This window comes from Lolium rigidum, chromosome 2 (assembly GCF_022539505.1).
Source record: "Lolium rigidum isolate FL_2022 chromosome 2, APGP_CSIRO_Lrig_0.1, whole genome shotgun sequence".
NCBI lineage: Eukaryota > Viridiplantae > Streptophyta > Magnoliopsida > Poales > Poaceae > Lolium > Lolium rigidum.
The window spans coordinates 217,191,808-217,215,786 of NC_061509.1; the positions used below are offsets into that span (position 1 = coordinate 217,191,808).

The 23,979-nt window shown below is 46.1% G+C and overlaps 1 protein-coding gene across 1 annotated transcript; it reads right to left on the reverse strand.

Annotated features, from left to right (window-relative positions):
- Positions 1 to 2,092: 2,092 nt before the first annotated feature.
- Positions 2,093 to 23,445, reverse strand: LOC124692959 (cation-chloride cotransporter 1-like). The gene is made up of 14 exons (XM_047226400.1): positions 23,415 to 23,445; positions 22,970 to 23,154; positions 9,390 to 9,536; positions 9,147 to 9,225; positions 8,737 to 8,828; positions 8,240 to 8,354; positions 7,894 to 7,994; positions 7,138 to 7,199; positions 6,570 to 6,818; positions 6,373 to 6,487; positions 5,532 to 5,726; positions 4,631 to 5,031; positions 3,750 to 3,911; positions 2,093 to 3,657 (listed from the first exon to the last, which is right to left on the reverse strand). The coding sequence occupies exons 1-14, from the start codon at positions 23,439 to 23,441 to the stop codon at positions 2,558 to 2,560; spliced, it is 3,030 nt and encodes a 1,009-aa protein (XP_047082356.1). The 5' UTR covers positions 23,442 to 23,445; the 3' UTR covers positions 2,093 to 2,557.
- Positions 23,446 to 23,979: the final 534 nt, after the last annotated feature.

The following is a 23,979-nucleotide window of genomic DNA, read 5'->3' on the forward strand; positions in this document are numbered from 1 at the left end:
TCACCACATAGATGTTGTCCAATTCTTTAGGTAGGCTTCAGAAGCACGGCCAGCATATGAAGACGTTGAAAAAGCTTCCCAAGTTGAAATCCAGTCGAAGGAGGTACATCTCAGTCCGGCATCAACGATGGCAAGCTCTTCAGTTTTCTCACCAGGGGATCCTACTTCAGATTTTTGAAAGGCATCTGCCAGGTCGTTAGATACGACGGGACCAGCCCCCACACTTATTTCATAGATAGCTAAGTTTTTCTGTTGACCAAGTGGTTTCTATTATTTCATATGCTTTAGACTACAGCAGATAAAACTACATTGAACTACTCAAAACTCTTATTGCATAGTCATTTAGAAGCGAAAGAAGGTAATCATTAACTTCTACACCGACGTAAATCGAAAAGTGACCATATACGATACCGTGGTTGCATTTTACTCCGCCGAGATTGTAATTCTGCTTGCCTTGTTGGGAGTGGAGACAAAGCGAGACACACGGTGTATACGACACCAAATTGTTACGGATGTGTTATCTGTTCCAAATTTTCAACTTTCTCACCACGTAGGCCATGTCAAACATTCCTGAAATTGAACCTGTATATAGTACTTCTTCTATTCCACAAAACAAGACCATATTTTTTCTGACGGAACAAAACAAGAAAATATAAGTTTAATTATAATTTAAAATTTAAAAAGTTGGCTAACTCATATAGCAACTCACGATTAGCACGATCATAACGCAAATCTGGGAGATTTTTCTAGTTGCAACCTCATTTTCAGTTGCAACCCAACTTGTAACACAAAAACCTCAGTTACAACATATTTTGTAACTTAAGTTCATGAATCACGATGCAAATTTAATAGTGTAGGACTCGACTTAGAAATAAAGTTAATTCTCAGCAGCAAAACGGTTCACGCAAACATCCTTTATACCTAACCTCTGCAACAACGAAATGTCCTAAAGATTTTACGGATGCATACAACCCTACTAAGAAAAGAAAAAAAGAAAAATCCCGTTACCGTGATCAAAATCTTGTAGCTCCAACACAAACCACTGCCAAGATAGCATCCCGAGTCCACGCTCTCAAAAAAATGCTTTCAACAAAGCAATTGTTAGGTACAACCAATTAAAGCTAGACCTTTAATTTTCACCATGGAGCAAGTCCGTCATCTCAAAACAATGTCTTCGGTAAGGGACCTTAGATTTTCACTCTTAAAGATAAGACTATGTACTTTCCATGTGTTGCCATCCCCGCTTGTTGGTGTCATTGTTGCAAGACAAGAAGCACCAAGCAAAGCCCTCTTCGCCACGAAGACTCGACATGTCATTACTAGACCTCCGACATAACATTCTCCACCATTGTCTTCTCCATGAAAATCGATAACCAACATATCCCATGAATGTCATTGTTGCAAGTCAAGAAGCACCAAGAAAAGCCCTCTTCGCCACGAAGACTCGGCATGTCATTACTAAACCTCGAACATGAACCATCATAACATTCTCCACCATTATCTTCTCTATGAAAATTGAAAACCAACATATCCCATGATGACAACAGATAGCGAAGCTTCGCATCACTTCGTCTTGAAGCCGCACGGCTAGAAATATAGATGCATACGACCGAATCTCATCTGGTTCAACAATTTACAAGCATCATGTGCCCAATAAAGATCGTCGGCGAAGCCTTTCGGAACTCGTCACCGGCCAAATCAATGAAGACCGACGTCAAGCAAACCACCGTCTTAGCACAAGAAGAACCCAAGGACCGTTCTCCTAGATCGGTAGACCCATGCCGCAACCCGTCAGCTTTCAATAGCAGATCGGAGATCTAAGCGGGCATCGCCACCATTACCCACACCACACGGAAAATTAGGGCTAAGCAATCCCCGTCATCCATCTCTGCCGCTGCCAGTCACACTCGGAGATGAGAATGACCGCAGGCTGGCCGGTTTTGATTGAAGAACAGTACCACGATAAATGCACGCAATGACAGCATAAAATATCACAGGTACCCCACCAAAAGTTCACGCTAATTTATGAGAAGTCCGCATTAGACAGAAAAACTTCAGACACTTGCCCGAAGGACAACAGAAGTGCAATGTATAACAATACTTGATAGTGTCAAAAATAAACAAAACCAATCATATCAGCCAATGTTTCACATGTATCTACAGAAATGCATTGACATCAGCCGTTAACAGAATATTCTCTAATTATAGCCCACGACCATGAATTCTGCAGTATTTGCTCTTCCATCAAGGCATCAACCGACACAAATAGGGTCACTATTGCTACTGTTGTGTGTTTCTAAACTGTTAAGTATGGTGGACATGGGTACAAAATTCGTAATGATTAAGTATTCATCTGTCGTGTCCAAGATAAGAATGAAGATACTACAATTCACGCACCTAATATGACAATAGCAGCCCAGAGCATCTCATCTCAAGGCAGCCTTCAAGGGGAGGGCTTCAAACTTAAGGCACTGAATCTGCACAGATCTGCGTGTTCATTCTGCTATGATGGTACAACAGCCAAACGGAGCTCGGTGTTCCAAAAGTATACATCTAATCATGTGAAAAACGTGACAACATCTCTTCTGTATCCCCTAACTATCAACATGCGTGGGATATTCTCTACAAGAAGATCCATATACTCCATGTAGAAATATGCAGGGTGATTCAGCGGTGGCGGAGGGAGGCTCACTAGCACCACAGCTGCCATTCTGGAGTACCTGAGTATCATGGAGTTTAATTTCAACATTGTATAGAGGAATTTATCAACCTTTTGTTCGTTCACAACAAGTTGCTTCCCATGCTCCATTTGTGGCCGCCCTTCCCTTTCTGTGGTTTCCTTCATCTCTGAAAGGTATGTGCTGATCCTTCCCTGTGCACTAATGTAAGCCTCTTGGGAATCATCTGGCTGAGCACCACTGCTACTGCTCTCCAAGTGAGATTCCCACGACTTCATTGTCAGAACTATGACCTCGGCATGCATCCTAAGATCATACAAGAACTTTTTGACATCAGTCTTCAGCTCTTCAGCATCACTGTCCTCTTCAGCTATGCAAAAGACTTGGATCTTGCAGCTTTCAAAGGTCTCTTTCGTGAGCAGGAGCTGAGACAGAAGAAGCATCAATCCTCCATCTCTCACAATCCAGTAGAGGTCAATAGTCCCATACTGTCTCTGGAACTCATTAGGCCACTCATCAAGGCCCTTCACAATAACAACAGCCTTGTTAGCAATGATGCAATCATTTATTATACTGACAAATGTTGATGGTATCTCTGTCAGATTCTCACGGCGCCAGATCTCAGGGTACCGCACCACAACGATATTCGGCTTCAAGTTACCTAGCCCCATCGTCTGAACAATGCTGCGAAAACCCTCAGACATTGAAGGTGCTACAATGATCTCCGCAACACCCTCACAGCGTTTGTACTCAATGTAGGCTTCCAGCTGATGACAAGCAGTCTTAGCATCCTCAGCCAGTTCATGGTAATCACCGTCAATTGTTGAGACAAATATTGACATACCACGGCCCTTTTTCTTCATACAATTGGCAAAATCTGCAAGCTTTGGATGACAAGGGACATTTTCTGGAAGTTTGCCCCAAGGGCGGCATAATATCAGAGGAATGGGGTACCAATTCTTAGGATGAACTTGGTTTGCTGCAAGAAGAACAATGAGTGTTAGAAGTTAGAACAATGGGGGTTCGTGCAGTTACTTATGAATATTTCTTATTCAATGCAGAAAGATATACCTCCTAGCGATCTGAGACTTCGCAGTGCCAACTGAAAATATGCACTCTTGAACCCATCTCCCCAGTCACCAGCCTTCCCTTTTATACTCACATAGTAATAGATGAGGCTTGCAAGGGCAAGTGAGATAACAGTGAAGGACCAAGAGATCAAAAACATGATAACTGAAATTGAGAGAGAGATTCATGTAAGTGGAAAGCACTGCTATCATAAACACAATGAGAGGATGCATTCTAACTAGCTGTACTATAATAAACACAATGAGATTATGCATTCTAACTAGCTGTGGGCCACAAGAAATACAAAGTACACAATACTTCAGTGCAGGTTAGCAGAAGCTGGTTGGATGAAAAGAACACATGTGAACAGAATTCTTCAATCAAAATATTGTCTAAGTCAAGTAAGTACATTATAACCAATATATACAAGAAGGATACCCCGCGCGTTGCAGCGGGAATTTCTCCGATAACTCTATTTTGTAAAAAACAAAAGGATATAAGTTGATTGTAATAGGATGTTATTTGTAGGAACATGCATGATTCAATTGGCGTAAATAGTCAAGAGGCTAACTTAAAAAAACTGACTTGAAATGGTTATGTAGTTGACGGCTAAAAGAGTTGATGATTGGATAATTGGATGGCTTAAAAATAGATGATGTGGCTTGCATATAGAGTATTAATGAATGTTAGTGGGGGATGACATGGACAATTGGATGGCTAATAAAATGGATGATGTGGATAGCTTGCATGTTGAGATAGACAACTTAAATGACCCTCTAGTGGGGTTTTGCTTTATAAGATATAGATTCAGTAAAAGTATTACAGAAAACTCAGGATGGATGTCATGAATGACGAAATAATGTGGTAAGGGTCAAAAAGCATACCAATGCAAAGCGATGCACCAACAAGTGAAAGACTCCAGTGATGAAATTTCCATCGAGGGCGCCAACTAGGAGCATCAAGTAAGTCAAGCAGAAAGCACGACAGGTTCACACCAGCATAACACAGTAGAAAAAACATAGTGATCGTTGGTGTAATTAAATCTAAGTTCCCAATAATCACACATCCAATACAGATGAACGCTGTGAACAAAGTTGCCGCATGAGGTTCGGCGCCTTCAGAAACCTTGAAGTAGTTAAGGACTGGAAGAATGTCATCATTTGCTATTGCTGCTAGCAACCTTGGAGCTCCTGTCAAACTCTGCAGTGCTGCGCCTAAAGTGGACAGTATAATACCAATGTAAATCACTACTGGAGCAGGCCATGCCACTGTAGCAGTAAGAAGCCTGCAAGTATTAAGGATATTTATGAGCTTAAGCACACAACAACTCAGTAATTTAACAGCTTATGGGACTAAGATGGAACTACATGTAACCTACAGCCATGCTGTATGAATGTAGTTGTTCGATAAAACAATACAGAGAAAAAACAGATTTCAGCAATGTGCAGTATATAAAGCATGAATATTGACCATATGAAGTAGATTAGTCTATAGAACTTTCCATTAGCTCAGATGAAACAAATCATACTGCGTGTACAAGCAAGGAGTATATACAACCTCAAACAGGACCCTTACAAGGAAGATGCACTAACAACAAAAGTAACTTTACTGCCCGTGAGAACGTAACCAAAACCAACGCAATGAATCAATATATTTCTCTACTCATAGAGCAGATAATCATGCCCTGGCAGCATCATGGATACAGATCCTAAACAAATAAATTATTCAAAACCATAGAGAACACATTACCTTCAATGGCAATTTGCAGCATTAAAAAGCACTTACCTATCAGTTAGAAGCTCTTCTCTTGTGGACAAGGCTCCAAATAGAAGCACAGAAAACAAGTACATAGCAGTCGTTGTAAGAGTAGCGAATAATGTTCCAATTGGTATTGAACGTTGTGTATCTTTCAGTTCTGCGGATCGGTTTGAGCCTGCCATAATTCCAGTGACTGCTGGGAAAAAGAGACCTACCAAAGCACTGAAAAGTACACAAAATGTGTTGAGGAGTTACATTTGCACAAAGATTTAAAAAATAATATTGTCCTGCAGGACAAAAACCTAATTTTTCAATAATAGAGTTTGATTCATCTCCAGCCTTCAAGCTCGTGAGGTTAAATAACAGGTCCCAAAACTCATTTCCAAGTTTCGCTTAAGCCCTTTTAAGCTTGGATTTATCAAGAACTAAAACTTATATGTATATATTACGTCCCATTATATACATGTATGAAATTATTCAGATTTTTCAAATATGTTTTTCTACAGGACCTGGTGCAAAGTGCAAAATTATTGTGCCAGACCTAGTGCAAAGTGAAAACTCTTGTAAAATGTGGTGCAAAGTAAAATATATGGCCGTGTAATGAGTGCAAAGTATATTTTTACTCTAAAGTTTTGGACATGTGTAAATTGTGTATCCTGGTCCAAAAGAATGAATATGCTTGTGAGCAAACTCAAGCCCCAGTGTTCATCCTATTAACGACAAATAATGGAAGTGGGGTCATTGTCATGATTGGTCAAAGGGTAAAGTGAAAATTGTGCATAATGACTTCAGTATGCTTTAGATTCCTCATAAGTTCACATGGAGTGATAAGAGAATTTTCAAGTAATGGGAGAAGTTACAAGCTTACTTGAAATCCCAATATATAGACCCATTTGGATCAGGAACTCCAGCATTGTTTGTACGTTGATATTCTGAACCCCAGTTGTCTCTGAGTGAAGTTAGACTCAACCCGGTGATCCCCTCTAGGTAGGAAAACCGACATTACAATTGATCACATAAATGCGTAATGTTGATCTTCCAATATAGACGTCACATTGTACTTACTTGGAGCATTGTGTCTTGGTGCAATGAAGACACCAAGATAAATGCATAACAGTGAAAACAGTACTGGTATTAAGAAGGCAGGCGCAACCTTGTTGATGATTTTGACACCACCAAACACAATAAAACAGAGCAATATGGTCACAATAACACCATATACTTGAAGGTCATGCAAGCTGGGTGTCGATATAGTTGCTGTGCCGGCTACTGCTGTACCGTTTGATAACGTATTGTTGACCACTGTTACACTCTCTGCGTCATTAATAAACTATAAGTTAGTGAAATAAAAATAGAAACTGACATTACAAGTTAAGAAAATAGTAAGTATTGTCTAGTTGTAGTGCAGATCTGCTTCCTTTTCTCGATTTCACATGAAGCATGCACCCAAGCTAGCAAGGCAAATTAAATTAAAATGAAATTGACCCAATTAAATATAGGTATTTTCTATACCCTAACAAAAAAATTGATGTACAAGGGTCTACGCTTTGCACATTTGGAAATGGTTCACCATTTGTACTCGGCACTCGCAAATATAAACAAAACATGTTGACTAGTATCACTCGAAACTTACTTTGAAACAATCCTGCAGAAGGAAGGGCGTCCAAAAAGGTCTCTACAGCACCCAGAACGTACCTGAAATGACAGGTAAGTTGGGGAGGGAGTGTTGGGGAGCAACCAACATATATGAATACATGTCAAACTAACAAGTAATAAAAAATAAAAAAAATGTATCTGAAATGCAGTGGTCCGAAGAGTTCAGAGTTTATACTACTAATTCAGCTGTTTCTATCATTATACTCAATCCAGACATGTTCTTTCTAACATAATGGTTTAAGTGAAGGTATATGGAAATTTTATAAATAACCAACTTTTGGAACATCTGCAAACAAATCATTCATTGGTACAGGACAGGTTAACAAAAAAAAGTGACCAGCAGACGGGGGAGCCCCTGTGGCAATAGATTAAGGAGAAGCAACTTGGGCGCAATCCTGTGGAGCCAAGGCTTGAACGTGGGTCGTGGGCTATGCGGCTATGCGCACAGCCATCCACATGCCAATAGCCAACTGATCCGTGCCCAGTTCCCAGGACAGGGCTAACAAGTATCAGCGTATAACACAAAACCCTTTCGTTTCACTTCTTTTATATTTTAACAAAATCCATTCCGCTCATTACATGCTAACTTGAACAACTACATGACACCACTAATGCAATGCCAGCTTCCAAGCAGCAGGTGCACAAATATCCTCACAACTTCTCCACAAGCAAACAAAAGATAAAGGATTTAAATGAGAACTGCAAGTACTTGGCTATTGCAGTGTACACTCACATTGATCCAGCAACCGCGTTTCCAAGGAAGAAACACAATCCAATACTAACTCCAACTTCAGGACCAAGTGCACGACCAATGAGATAATATGGTCCACCACCCTATGGATCATACAAAATGTATATCAGCTAACTGGTATTTCAGTTTATTGAGGTAGCAGCACAGAATATCAAGCAAAGCTCCCAAAGTAGCAATGAGTCTAGATGAACTTTAACCATACAAATAAAATTTAATCATATCTAGGCACCAGGTTTCACATATGAAATGAAAACAACTCAGCCAGCAAAAATAAGGCATATCAGGTATCAAGACTATCATACACGGACCCGCCACCAGTAGTTCATACCTTCATTGCCCCGTTTGTTGCAATGGCACTTAATGATAAGCTGGTTAAAAATGTACATGCACCACAGAATGAGACCAAAACAAGAGACTGCCATATGCCTGCCATACCTACAATCCTACAGAACGTAAAACGTATTTGTCAGTGTTGCTTGTTCAATAACCTAAAACGAACTAGGCCCATGAAGAAAGACATGTATCACAATTCCTCAAATACCACTTCCAACCACGGTAAAAAGTGTCCAAGGTACCAAAGGGATTAATACTGCAAGAGCAGTCAAATATGTTCACACAAGGACAGCAATATATCTTTAGACTTTGCAGTTACTTTAAATTGGTTCTACCAAAGCTCAACCATCTAGGAATAGAAATATTAGAAGTCGTCTTCTGCCAAAAAATGACAATAACTATATGGAAACAACATGGCAGCGTAGCAAATTCGTTGTGCAGAAACCAAATAGGAATGTAGCAAAACCAAGTGCACACAATACCAATACTCACCAGGTAAAGCGGATATAATAAATGATTCCCAAGATATTCTGCAAGCATGGCACAAAGACCCCCATCATTGTACCAAACTTAGGTCCAAAATCCTGCTAACCATATAAAATTAATGGAGTAAATAATATAGTTTTTACAAACACTCATACATTGAAATGATAAACCAAATAAACAGAAAAAATAACCGGTCAACTAAAATCAATGAAAAACTCTGAACTTTGGAGATCAGGCATGAAAACTCAAATGTACAAATCAGCAACTTAACGTTGAGTAAATATAATTAGGGATGCAACAACTCGTCGATACGATACGTGGAGTACTACTGTTGCCTGTTAACTAAATCATTCTAACTCTTGGTTATTCATCATTAAGCCGGTGGCACTCATCCTAAATGTAGAACCAGAGACAACCTTCGGGCGTCCGATGGTGATCGCTACATCCTCCCCCTCTCTAGGACTTGAAGGAGCTTGCACCTGTTCTCCTGTCATGCTGTTCAGATTCAATCAAATGATTATGTCATAAAGTAAAATCAACTATTTCTTTGGAGAGCACATGCTTAACATATTAGGCAAAAACTATGTGCGCTTAACAAAATAAGATGGATCTCAAGTTTTTAGTCAACCTAGATAAAATTATAAAAAGATGGATCATACCTCTTGAGGCCCAGAATATTTACAAGTGAGTCAAAGCCAAAAAGCTCTAGCTTTGAATCCCTCTGAGGTCCAATGGATGTAGCATGATCACTAGAACCTTCTTGCATGCTTGGATCAATAGTTAGATTAGCGCCAGACTTAAGGTTCCTATAATATATATACAAGAAAACATGAGTTCATAAATTCAAAGCTATTAAGTATGCTAATTGTAATGACCATCGAAAGAAATACATGAAAAGAAATCTGGCAAATTGTGCCTGATTATGTACTCCCTCCAGTAGTATCATGGAATATGCCAAAATAGTGAACAGAGCAGGGAAGCCAACAGGGTACAAAAATAAAGATGTACATTGATGATGCAAATAGGTAATCTAATGTCAAGTAATATCTCAACTAAATTACCAAGAATAAGAACTGATAGTCTTAAGGTAAAAAATTAACTGTATCAAGTAGCAACAGGTGTGGCATCCATAGACTAACACACTAACTATGGAAGCTTGACACCAATGTCGATATATGAGTGAGTACATACAAAAACAATCATAGGAGAAAAGGAATTCCTGCTGCTCAGTCATTCAAATTTGCTCAAGCCAAAGAAAATTACAGTATCATCAACAAATTTTTGAAGTGGGGGTGATAGCCTTACATTGCAGATATTCTACTTGTAGCCATCAGCAAATTTTTGTGTTTTTTTGCTTTTTGAGTTCATGGCATCGGCACAAGATGCCATTGCTTATATATAACATTCTGCCTTCTATAAAATTAAGGTACGCGATTGCGTACTCTCACGAAATATTTTTAAACTCCAAAATAGCAAAATTGCCTTTGGACCGGGACCAACTCGAGGGAGATAGAATCAGACCTAAGCTCCATTACCCTCGTGTCTGGGACCGAATGGAGGGAAATGGAATATTTATCCTCGTCGTTGGTACCAAATCGAGTGAAATAGAATCAGATCAAAGGTCCATTACCCTCCTCTGTCCTCTATTTGATACTTAACAATCAATATTGAAGTACAAGTGACAAAAATCAAGCTTAATGTTAGCCCATAGGCTCAGTATTTGATACTTTGTTAATCAATACTAATGCTCCAAATTTCACTAACATCATCCATAGTCAAACCCAAGGTAATTTAACTCCAACACCTCAGTGGCAGCAAGCGTAACAAAGGGGGCAAAGACCTGTGTATCAGACCTCTAGGTACTGCAGAAGATCGGGGCATGCAAGCAGATGAAGACGATGACATCGAGGAGGTGGACGGCGAGCACGAGGAAGAAGAGGGAGGATCTGGGTGGAGGCGAAGCGGGCAACATCGATACATGGAGTTTCCTTTTTTTTATCCCTCATGTGATGTTTCTTCAGCCCCCCTGATACATCTTCGGTTCCTGGTCCTAAAAAAATATAGTCAATGGAAAGCATTAGCTCAATTCTTCTCCAGTCCATCAATGTTCAGCTCTATCTCAATGAATGAATGAATGGCATGGCATGTAGGCCTCCGCCTTCGACCGACGGGGATGATAGATATGATTCGACTTAGCATTAACATGGGATTGAAAATATTCCACGAATGGTATACCAGCAGATGCGTTAGCCTCTTCTTTTGTAGCAACAGATCTTAATGGGACTACAAGTAAATAAGATAAAGGTATTAGAAACTTTAGCACCATTATCAACATAGAAACTGACATTAATTGCCGCTGCACATTTCAAGATCTCCACCCCCATGTGTTCTTCGATGAGTCTTAGCAAGTAAATAAAAGCACCGCCATGATTCCTCGTGTGGTCTCCATGACGTTTTCTGTCAAAACAGTGGAAGTTAATTGGCTAGTGATATCAAGCTATTACTTAAACTCAAGGTAGACTAATTAAAATATAGGAAATTGTTGTGTGGACTCACATTTTAACCTCGACTCATCTGGATACTTCATAGGAAAATTAGTGTCATCCTTTAAATTGAATTGCAAAGTTGGTTTAAATTTATTTGTGTTCGGCATTTTGCCCTCTATATATTCTAACTGCAACCTCAGCAGGGAGCTTTGTAACTTACCAACCTGTTAATTCAGATACATATGAATTAAATTAGTTGGCTAGAAATTAACTGAATCTTTAAGATAAGTGCACCAACCACTTTTTTTTATGACTGCTCCATGTATATTATCCTTTTTCGAGTCATTGACTGTAGCCAGAAAATATACAAGTTCTCATCTCCAAGATGCAGAGACATGATGCATAAAACCCAGTGACCCGTATTGTTCAGAATAATGTAAATCTGCAAAACAAATTTCAGTTAACTGAGTGGATCATTTTTCACTGGAAATGAAATCATTTGCTCAAGCCAGCATTTACCCTCTCGAGAATCTTCACCTATTTTGGTGTCAAAAGGAAAAAATCAGCTAGTCGTTTTTGGCAAATCAAATAGTTATAAAAGAAAGTGTGCATACCACAGTCGGCTGGTCGATGATCAAGCAGGTTGTGGTCTTATTTTTCCAGTCTGTGATCATGGCCTTAATGCACACATTCACAAATTCCATGGTTTTCTTCTCCTCCTTTCAATAAATTTACAAACTGTTCTGCAGTTACAAAACTACCACCAATTGTAACCTTTGGATTGCCATTAGTTTCCTTTCAGCACATGCTTCTCATACGATTGTTCATAGAGAGCCACATTAGGTCATGTGCTGAAAGGAGAAACTAATGGCAATCCAAAGGTTACAATTGGTGGTACTTAACCTAATGTGGCTCTCTATGAACAATCGTATGAGAAGCATGTGCTGAAAGGAGAAACTAATGGCAATCCAAAGGTTACAATTGGTGGTACTTCTGTAACTGCAGAACAGTTTGTAAATTCATTGAAAGGAGGAGAAGAAACCATGGAATTTGTGAATATGTGCATCAAAGCCATGATCACAGACTGGAAAAATAAGACCACAACTTGCTTGATCATCGATTAGCCGACTCTGGTATGCACACTTTCTTTTATAACTATTTGATTTGATTTGCCAAAAACGACTAGCTGATTTTTTCCTTTTGACACTAAAATAGGTGAAGATTCTTGATGACGATTGTACACAAGAGTCCACTGATGAGTATCTTAGAAAAGAAGCAACTTTAGAACTTCTCGAGAGGGTAAATGCTGGCTTGAGCAAATGATTTCATTTCCAGTGAAAAATGATCCACTCAGTTAACTGAAATTTCTTTTGCAGATTTACATTATTCTGAACAATACGGGTCACTGGGTTTTATGCATCATGTCTCTGCATCTTGAAGATAAGAACTTATATATTTTCTGCCTACAGTCAATGACTCGGAAAAGGATAATATACATGGAGCTGTCATAAAAGAAGTGGTTGGTGCACTTATCTTAAAGATTCAGTTAATTTCTAGCAACTAATTTAATTCATATGTATCTGAATTAACAGGTTGGTAAGTTACAAAGCTCCCTGCTGAGGTTGCAGTTAGAATATACAGAGGGCAAAATGCCGAACACAAATAAATTTAAACCAACTTTGCAATTCAATTTAAAGGATGACACTAATTTTCCTATGAAATATCCAGATGAGTCGAGGTCAAAATGTGAGTCCACACAACAACTTCCTATATTTTAATTAGTCTACCTTGAGTTTAAGTAATAGCTTACATCACTAGCCAATTAACTTCCACTGTTTTGACAGAAAACGTCCTGGAGACCACACGAGGAATCATGGCGGTGCTTTTATTTACTTGCTAAGACTCATCGAAGAACACATGGGGGTGGAGATCTTGAAATGTGCAGCGGTAATTAATGTCAGTTTCTATGCTAATAATGGTGCTAAAGTTTTGTAATACATTTATCATATTTACTTGTAGTCCCATGAAGATCTGTTGCTACAAAAGAAGAGGCTAACACATCTGCTGGTATACCATTCGTGGAATATTTTCAATCCCATGTTAATGGTAAGTCAAATCATATCCATCATCCCCGTCGGTCGAAGGCGGAGGCCTACATGCCATGCCATTCATTCATTGACATAGCGCTGAACATTGATGGACTGGAGAAGAATTGAGCTAATGCTTTCCATTGACTATATTTTTTTAGGACCAGGAACCGAAGATGTATCAGGGGGCTGAAGAAACATCACATGAGGGATAAAAAAAAAACTTACACAGTTGTTCTGTCTTTGCCCCCTCTGCTATGCTTGCTGCCATTTCAAACTCCATGTATCGATGTTGCCCGCTTCGTCTCCACCCAGATCCTCCCTCTTCTTCCTCGTGCTCGTCGTCCACCTCCTCGATGTCATCGTCTTCATCTGCTTGGATGCCCCGATCTTCTGTAGTACCTAGAGGTCTGATACACATTTGTTCTGTCTTTGCCCCCTTTGTTACGCTTGCTGCCACTGAGGTGTTGGAATTAAATTACCTTGGGTTTGACTATAGATGATGTTAGTGAAATTTGGAGCATTAGTATTGATTAACAAAGTATCAAATACTGAGCCTATGGGCTAACATTAAGCTTGATTTTTGTCACTTGTACTTCAGTATTGATTGTTAAGTATCAAATACTGGCAGAGAGGACAGAGGAGGGTAATGGACCTTTGATCTGATTCTATTTCACTCGATTTGGTACGAGCGATGAGGATAAATAATTCCATTTCCCTCCATTCGGTCCCAGACACGAGGGTAATGGAGCTTAGGTCTGATTCTATCTCCCTCGAGTTGGTCCCGGTCCAAAGGCAATTTTGCTATTTTGGAGTTTAAAAATATTTCGCGAGAGTATGCAATCACGTACCTTAATTTTATAGAAGGCAGAATGTTATATACAAGCAATGGCATCTTGTGCCGAACACAAGTGCCATGAACTCAAAAAGCAAAAAAACACAAAGCCTACTCTCTCGCTATATCGTTAGCTCCTCCTCCTCCTTCTCTGATCGTACGCAATAGTTTAAACTCCTGGAGGATGGCTGCTTGTTATAGAAGGCAATGTTATATACAAGCAATGGCATCTTAATTTTATAGAAGGCAATGTTATATACAAGCTCCTCCTCCTCCTTAATTTTATAGAAGGCAGAATGTTATATACAAGCAATGGCATCTTGTGCCGAACACAAGTGCCATGAACTCAAAAAGCAAAAAAACACAAAGCCTACTCTCTCGCTATATCGTTAGCTCCTCCTCCTCCTCCTTCTCTGATCGTACGCAATAGTTTAAACTCCTGGAGGATGGCTGCCGCAATTTCGACGGCAGGCTTTTGCAGGTGCCTATTGTTGAAGCACCATGCATTCCTGTTTTTCCAAAGCGCAGGTCCAGTGATACAAACAAGACCGTCAAACCACTTCCTCTCTCTAGCTTTAATCCGCGCACTCTCAGCAATCCACCAAGCCTCCAGCGTGTCCTCGCTCTCTGGTGCCCTAAACCCATAACGGAGTCCTTGTTTGCAATGATGACAGACCTCCCTCGCTGTTACGCACTAAATCAAAATGTGTTCAGCCGTATCCTCCACCTGCAAACATACCCAGCACACATCCGAATTCTGTTGCAGGCCGTGCCTCACTCTTCTGTCCGAGGTCCAGATACGGTGTTGGGCAGCCAACCATATCAAGAGCTTACTCTTAGGCGTGGCTACGCCTCACCAGATTGTCGTTCCCAGCTGAAAATTGCTTCTGCCCTCCATCAGCATCTTGTAAGTGGACTTGGAGGTGTAAATTCCATGTGGCGACCACGGCCAGGTGTACTTGTCATCGTCTTCGCTGGCACGCTCCACAGCTTGGATCGCTAGCCATAGTGCTAGGCATTCCCGCACCCCACCAGCAGCTACTCTCCCTGGGAGATCAAGCAGCCAACGGTTCTCATGGAGTCCTTGCTCCACCGTCCTAACGTTCCTCACTCGAGTGGCAACAATCTGAGACAGACCCGGCGCGAAATCTCAGCTCTTTTGCCATTGATCCACCTGCCACGCCAGAACAGGGTGTCCTTGCCATTTCCCACAACAATCTTCACTAAACTGTCAAAGACCTCTCTCAGCCGAGGAGATCACACAGCAGTCGAGCCAGCCGAGGAGATCACACAGCAGTCGAGCCAGCCAGAGCGCCTAAGTGCAGGCAGTGGAGGCCGCGATGTACTCGGCCTCGCAGATGGACATGGCCACCACCTGCTACTTGACCGACTGCCAGCTCACGAGGCACTTGCCGAGGAAAAGGAGAATCCCGCTCGTGCTCTTGCTGGTGTCGATGTCGCAGGCATGGTCGTTGTCCTTGTACCCGACGAAGTCTGCTGCCCCAGGACACCTAGGGTAGTCGAGGCCATGGTCGAGAGTCCCCGCAACGTAGCGGATGATCCTCTTCATAGCCTGCTAGTGCTCCGTCGTCGGTCACTCCATGAACCGACTAACATAGCTGACGGAGAATGCCAAGTCCGGCCGTGTGTGGGCGAGGTAGCGAAGGCTCTCCACAAGACGCCGGCACTGAGTAGCGTCCACTTCCTCCGTCGTGCTATCGCGCCTCAGTTTCAGCCTCTCCTCCATCAGAGTGAGGTCTGGGTTGCAGTCGGTGAGCCCAGCTAGCTCAACGATGCGCTTGGCGTAGGCGGTCTGTCGAAGCATGACCTAGTGCACCTCGAAGGAGAGGAGCCCCGGATCACTCATCTGGAAGGCGGCCTTCATCTCTTCCTTGAACGCCGCCACCTCCGCATCCTTGATGCCGGTGATCACCAAGTCGTCGACATAGACGCCTACCAACAGGGTGTTTCCACCACTCCCCCATCGGTAGACGGCTGCCTTGTGCGGGCTTTGCTCGAAGCCCATCGTCTTCAACGTGGAATCCAGCTTGGCATTCCACGCCCTTGGTGCCTGCCGTAGGCCATAGAGGGCCTTGCGCAAACGGAGTACCTTGCCCTCCTGGCCGGGAATCACAAATCCTAGCGGTTGTTGCACGTACACCTCCTCCTTCAAGTCATTGTTGAGGAAGGCAGACTTGACATCCATGTGATGGACGCGCCATCCCTCCTAGGCAGCTAGCGCAAGGCACAGACTCCATCCATGCCACAGGATTGAAGGCGTCGTCGAAGTCGACTCCCTCCTACTGAAACCTCGTGCACCAGGTGAGCCTTATGCTTGATGATGGCGCCGGCTTCATCCCTCTTTAGCTCGAACACCCACTTAAGGGTGATCGCGTGATGACCACGAGGGAGGTCAGCAAGCTCCCAGGTGCGGTTCTTCTCGACCGCATCCATCTCCATCAGCATCGCGGGGCGCCATGCCGCATCTCTTTCAGCCTCGAGGCTCGCCGTCATCACGCGCAAGCTACAGGCGCCTCCAGGCCGCGTGGCACCAGTCTCGGCACCGGATGGTCGCCGAGCAGGTTCTCCATCGTACGGTACCGCATTGGCGCGCCATAATGATATGGGTCGATGTGCTCCCTGTCGTGAGAAAGCGGGGAAGCGAACTCCACTGGGCTGTGCTCGACATGAGCGACGTGCCCGAAGGAGTGACTGCCGGTGCTGGAGTACGTGGCGTCGCCGTCTGTCGTGCCGTTGGTGTAGCAACCACCGGTGTCAGTGGAGACTTCGGGGCTGAGGTAGACATGCTCGCCGAAGAGGAGCTGCCTACTCCCCCGGCTCTCTCGAAGTGGACATAGTCGACAGTGAAGTCGTCAGACGTCGGAGTCGAGTTGTCGTCCACCACCTTACCCCATGCCCAGCCTCGCGACGTCTCGCGCCGTGCACACACGCTGTGTCTTTGGGTCGAGGATGCGGTAGGCCTTCACACCCTCCGAGTAGCCAATGAACACTCCCGGAGTGCTCCTGTCATCGAGCTTGCCCACGTTGCCGAGCCCCTTGGCGAATGCGAGGTAGCCGAAAACCCGCAAATGGGAGACTACCGGCTTTCGCCGATGCCAGGCCTCGTCCGGCGTCCTTCCGTCGAGAGCCTTGGTAGGCGAGCGGTTGAGGATGTAGACGACCGTCAGCATCACCTCTCCCCAGAAAACAGCCGACATCCCTCTCTGCTTGAGGAGGGGCCGAGCCACCCCCACAACCGTCTGTTTGCGCCGCACGGCGACGTAGTTTTGCTGCGGGCTGTATGGCGCGGAGTAGTGGCGATGGATGCCTTCATCAGCGCGGTACGACGCGAATTCAGCCTCCGTGAACTCGCCGCCGTTGTCGGTACGCAGCACGCGCAGCTTGTGGCCGCACTGCGCCTTCGCAGCAACCTCCGCACGCCTGATGACATCCGCTGCCTCTCCCATGCTGCCGAGGAGCACCACCCTCATGTAGCGAGAGTGGTCGTCGACGAGCAGCAGGAAGTAGCGTCGTCCTCCTAGTGTGGCGGGTGTCACTGGGCTGCACAAGTCCCCGTGCACGACTCGAGCTTCTCCTTGGCTCTGAAACTCGCTTGCTAGGGAAAGGGGTGTCGTCTCTGCTTCGTCAATACGCAGGCGTTGCAGAACTACTCCGCATGGTCAAGGCACGGCAGGCCTCGCACCATCTCCTTGGTACAAAGCCGCTTCAGGGCCTCGAAGTGAAGGTGCCCGAAGCGCTCGTGCCACAGCCATGCCCTGTCGTCCCGACAAGCAGCGAGACAAGAGGGGTTGTGCCACCTGCACATCAAGCACGTAGAGCCAATTTTCGCCTCTAGTTACCTTGGCAAGAAGGCGATGGTGGCGATCCCAGATGCGCATGATCCCGTGCTCGATCAGCACGCGCGAGCCGTTCTCATCCAGCTGTCCCAGGCTGATGATGGAGTTCCTCAACGCGGGGATGTAGTAGACAGCTGTGAGCAACCGGTGCTCCCCAGTCTTGGCGGTGAAGATGACGGAGCCAACACCCTGAATTTGCACGACGGAGGCATCCCCAAACTTGACGGAGCCTCGCACATCTAAGTCGAGCTCGGCAAAGAACTCCCGTCAGCCGGTCATGTGATGGGTGGCGCCGGTGTCGAGGCACCACCCACCGGTCTTGTCGTTGCCGGATCCGGAGCCGTCGCCGAGAAGGGCGTGAGCCTTTGGCTCGTCAAGGTGAAGGAGAGCCGCTGCGGTCGGTGCCGCTGGGGGTAGCTCGATGCTTGTGTGCGCCATGAATAGAGCCAGCTCCTCCTCCCCTGCCTGTGCGACGTGGGTCTGGCCGCGCAGTGGTTGTCGACAGTCCTTGGCCCAATTGTGGTTGTCGACAGTTGTGGCAGGTGTCGACATGTGCCGGCTTGGGCCTGCCGGCGGCGCCTCCCCGGGCACCACCTTGCGCCCTGGCATGGCTGTCTTTGCGCGCCTACGGCCGCCCGTCGTGGAAGAGGACTCCCCTTCTTCCTATCTCCGTGGCCAGCATCCCACTCCTCCCGAGTGAGAAGTAGCTTCCCGCCAGTGGTGATGGGCCCCGAGAGAGGCTGCGGCTCGTCGGTGTCGACGACCTTGAGGCGACCTATTGCCTCCTCGATTGACATCTGCTTGTACTTCTCGGGGATGCAACGAAAGAGCTTCTCAACAGCTCTCTCCTCGTCGTAGGTGTCATCGCCGAACTACACCATCTTCTGCAACAGAGTGTTAAGACGGAGAGCAAAGTCATCAATGTCCTCACCTGGCTTGAAGGCCAGGTTCTCCCACTCCTTGCGAAGTGCCTGCAGTGTGGACTTGCGAGCACGGTCGCTGTCGATGCGTGCCGCAGCGATGGCGTCCCAAGCCTCCTTGGCAGTCCGCTTGTTGGAAAGCGAGAACTGCATTTCGGGCGGGACTACGGCATCCAATGCCCGTCGATCCTCATGGTGGTCGACGTCGCTATCCTGGACTGCCTCCCACATGTGCCGCACCTAGAGCCTGATCCTCATGACCGAGGCCCACTCGACGTAGTTGGTTTTGGTGAGCGTAGGCCACCCAGCACCGGGACCAACGTCCTTGACCACAGTCCGGACCCCGTAGAGGCCGCGGTCTTGGTCGTTCCAGCTGTCGTCGCCGCGTGCGCCTCCTCTAGGGGCGCCACCGCCGCGGGCGTGCTCAGCTACCCACTGCGTCGCCCGCTCACGCGCTGCGGCGTTGTGGTCTGCGGCAGCGTTGCCATCAGCGGAAGCAGAGCTGTTAGCGCTGCCGCGGAAGCCCTCGACCTCTGCCGCTGCAGCACATGCTGCCTCCGCTGCCGCTGCTGCTTCTACCTCCGCTCTGGCTGCTGCCAGCCTCGACGCCCTTGCTGCCGCCGCAGCGGCTACTGCAGCCACTCGTTCACACTCCTCTCTCGCGGCGCGATCAGCCTCCTACCGACGCCGCGTGCTGGAGGTAGCCGTGTGCTGAGAGTGGCCGTCGGACATGGCTCGCTGCCGGGGAGCTGAGCGCTGCTTCTGACGAGCTGCTGCTCGACAACCCGGAGGGAGGGAAGTAACCAGGGGCAGCAGGAGCTACTACTGACTAGGCTGCTCGTTTCCCCGTTTCCCTGTGAGGGAAACACTTATGCTGCAAGACAACCTTGCTCTGATACCACTTAGTATCTCTAGCCTCACTTTCATGAAGAAGAGGATGACACTAGGAGAGTTGGGGCAATTTTTGTTGGTTTTATTTCTCACACATCTCACACAATGCCATACCCAACCTGAGGGTTAGGGATACAAATATATAGCTGCTAGCCAGCCACGAATATGCTAAAACAACCGGTCTAAGATGCTAGTCTAACTGCCAGTCCTTGATGCCCCTAAAAGCAGTCAAATGTGGTATCCTATTTTAACAGCCAGTCCTTCACAAGGACCATGTGCAGCAGCATATCCTATCCTAACAACCAGTCCTTCACAAGGACCATGTGCAGCAGCATATCCTATCCTAACAACCAGTCCTTCACAAGGACCATGTGTGTGCTGCAGCCAGTCCTTCACAAGGACCATGTGCAGCAGCATAGACTTATCCAACAGTGGTCACCGCCTCCCCAAAAGAAGCTTGGCATCTTCTTGTCCTTCATCAACAGCACGGTCTGATTGCGGCACTCCGCGAAGTGTTCGGCGAGCGTGTTGGAGGTGAACTCTCCGCCACGGCCGATGCATGCGTGCGAAGCTTGCGCCGCGCCTCCGTCTGCGCCTCAGCCTTGAAGCGCTTGAGACCCATGCCCGCTTCGTCCTTCGTCGACAGCAACACAAGCCACATGTAGCGGCTATAGTCGTCGACGAGGAGCAAGAAGTAACGGCGGCCACCTAGCGTGGGCGGCGTGATGGCGCCGCAAAGATCAACGTCCACCAATTTGAGCGGCTCCTCCGCTCTGAACTTGGCTTTCTACGGGAAGGCGTTCGACAGTGCTTCCCCTCGACGGTGGGCATGCCGCGCACCATATGCTCGCGCACCATCTTCTGCAGCGCCTCGAAGTGGAGGTGCCCAAAACACGTGTGCCAGCGCCACAACGCCATGTCATGGCACAGAGCTAGGCACACGGGCTGCACAGGTTGAATGATGAGTTTGTAAAGGCGATTTGGTGCACGCTTTACCTTGACGATGAGGTTGGCGCGCCTGTCGCGGATCGCGGATTGTTAGGACACCATGCTTGATCCTGACATCGCAAGCGTGCTTGTCCAACTGCCCGCGGCTGACAATGCTGCTCCCGAGCCTGGGAATGTAGTAGACATCCAGAACGCGCGCTGCAGTCCTCCGTCGATGCTTAAGGTGATGGTGTCGCGCCACATGATCTGCACCACGGAGCCATCGCCGAACTTGACGCTGCCGCACACTGCTTCGTTGAGCTCCACGAACGATGCGCACTCCCCCGTCATATGGTTCGACGCGCCTATGTCTAGGTACCAGGCGGAGTATACGGGGTCGGTGTCGCACCCTAGGACAACCTCCGCCTTCTCATTGAGGAAGATCAATTCACGCTCTGGCGCGAGCGGCGTAGTGGACGTCGTGGTCGTTGCGTGCACCAGCGCGGTGCAAGCACCACCTTGCACGGCCAGAGCAGCTGCAGGAGTGGGCGATGCCGCCTCTAGAGCAGGTTGTGCTCCGTCCAACACGATCTCTGCGAGCAGCATCCGAGGGATCGACGTTGTCGTCGACCTTGGCCAGGTGCACCTCCTTCCTCATCTTCTTGCGACATTCGCGGGCCAATGTCCCTTTTTGCCACAGTAGCGGCAAGTGTCATCCTTCTTGGACCCGCTGAAGGCGTTCGCGCCATCCACGGTTGTTCGCTTGTCGTCGCGATCCTTGTCGCGTTCTTGCCCTAGCGGTGATCACCGCCCGAGCTGTTGCCACTCCCGTCGTGGGTGCCGCGCTTGAAGCGTTCTCGCCACTCCTCCGTGAGGAGTAGCTTGCCGGTGTCGTCGTCACCGTCGAGGGCCTCGTTCTCCTCCACCACGAGTAGTCGCCCGCCCGCTGAGCTCTTCAATGGAGATGGTTTTGAGGTCAAGCAAGGATTCAATGGAGGATGCAATCTGTCGATACTTACGGGGCAGCATGCGCACGAATTTTCTAACGGCCTTCCGCTCGTCCTCCAGGTCACCGAGCATCTCCGATCGTGGAGAGACGCAACGTGAAGGTTTCGACAGTCTCACCATCCATGAACAAGACGATCATAATCCTGGCTGCGCGTCTGTGCTTTTAACTCGTGCACGGGCTGATGCACAGAGTCTTGATCGTATCCCATGCTGCCTTGGCGTTGTCCTTGGCGGCGAGGACGCGCACTAGCTCAGTTGGCACGATGCGCAGGAGAGCCCGTGCACCTGCAGTTGGACGGGCATGAGCTCCGTCCAGTCCGCTTAGTTGGTACGCGTCAGGGTCTACCACTACGAGCTGTCGGTGACGGCTCGCACCACCCTCTCCCTCATCGCTAGCTCGCGCCCATGGTGTTGGCTCCAACCACGGCAAGTGGGCAACAGAGAGGTTCGCCTTGGAGACTTTGATCCCGACCCGAACGCAGCGTCCGTGAGCTTCTTCTTCTCTGTCGGCCTAACCTTCTTCGGTGGCGGCGTATTCGATCCGCCATGATCGGCAATCTCTGATACCACTTGCAGCCTTTCTCCTCCCCCTTGTCAAACAAACAAGAACATAGAGAGACCAGGCGAGGGTTTTGTGGTTCGTGCAACTGTTGCAGCTTTTTCTCTTTCTTTCTCCTTTTATTCAGCAAGACATCGATCGTGCCTGCTCACACGATGCTCAGAACGACCGTGTCATCCCACAACCGAGCAACCAGGCTTACAACGCAAAGGTCGTATCAACACAAAGACCAGCTCATATCCTATATGTTCCTAACAAATAGCTGAAAAATTAACTGAAACTAGATTGACGAAACCGACACTACTAACTGAACTTGACACTTATTCGATGCACGCTAGATTAACCAAGCACACAACAAGCCCAAAAGGCTTTAAGCCTAAAAATAGTAATGCCAACTCTCAAACACTCCACAACCAGTATGAAGTTAAAACTTCAGGTAAACTCATGTCCGCTACGTACTGCTTCTGGTTAGTTACTAACACCATCAAGACTAACCTCCTAATCGGACTGGTCGATTAAACACTCCATTTGGCTAAATAAGTCATGGTCAAGACAGTGCACACACGAATACACAACAACAATGCTAGTAGTAATACACGCATAAGAGTAATCTGTACTAAACGCGAAACCCTTAATACTAGGTACAAATTTGAGCTAAGTCTGCATCACCTTGGTGGCTGGGGTGTTACGCCAGCAACAGTAGTTGCGGAGGTGGAGGAGCCGTCCATGGAGGTCATCTGGATGACGGCGCTGTCTTCCGATACCACCGGTCGGTACCGTCGCCCGTTGGGCGGTGCTGGCACCGGTAGCCCATCTTCGGCGGCCTCGATCTCCCCATTCTCCATCCCGCTGAGCTGCGGCAAGGATAAGTTTGCTAATTATAATGGCCATCGAAAGAAATACATGAAAAGAAATCTAGAAAATTATGCCTGATTATGTACTCCCTCTAATAGTATCATAGAATATGCCAAAATAGACGAACAGAGCAGGGAAGCCAGTAAGGTACGAAATAAAGATGTACATTGATGATGCAAATAAGTAATCTAATGTCAAGTAATATCCCAACCAAATTACCAAGAATAAGAACTAATAGTCTAAAGGAAAAAACATTAACTGCTTCAAGTAGCAACAGGTGTGGCATCCATAGACTAGCTTGAAATCAATACCTATATATGAGTGAGTACATACAAAAAAAAATCATAGGAGAAAAGAAATCCATGTTGCTCAGGCATTCAAATTTGCTCAAGCCAAAGAAAATTCATCAACGAATTTTTAAAGTGGAGGTGATAGCTTTACATACAAATACACAAAACTCAGCAAGCCCAAAAGGCTTTAAGCCTAAAAATAGTAATGCCAGCTCTCAAATGCTCCACAACCAGTATGTAGTTAAAACTTCAGGTAAACTCTTGCCCTCAACTAAACACTACATTTGGCTAAATAAGTCATGGTCAAGACAATGTAATGTCCTCAACTCAAATATGAAACTACTTTCCAAGGTGCTGAGCGCAAAAAATGAAACCAGTTGACTCAGAAAACTCTCCTCCGACCGTTGCCCACCTTCCCCGTTAACTCCCTTCTCCATTTTCCTCGCCACCGGCGACCACTCTCTCGCCGCAGCGCGCACCTCCACCACCTCTGTTCTTCATCGAATCCAGTAAGCTTCCAGTGATCCCGCCCCG

Bases quoted from the DNA above. Each gene is read 5' to 3' on its own strand.
- LOC124692959 (XM_047226400.1), bottom strand. From the start codon at position 23,441: ATGCCACACCTGTTGCTACTTGAAGCA. The intron at 7,995-8,239 runs GTATGAACTACT...TATGATCCATAG, and splicing joins CAACAAACGGGGCAATGAAG to GGTGGTGGACCATATTATCT. The intron at 6,819-7,137 runs GTAAGTTTCGAG...TTAATGACGCAG, and splicing joins TTCTGCAGGATTGTTTCAAA to AGAGTGTAACAGTGGTCAAC.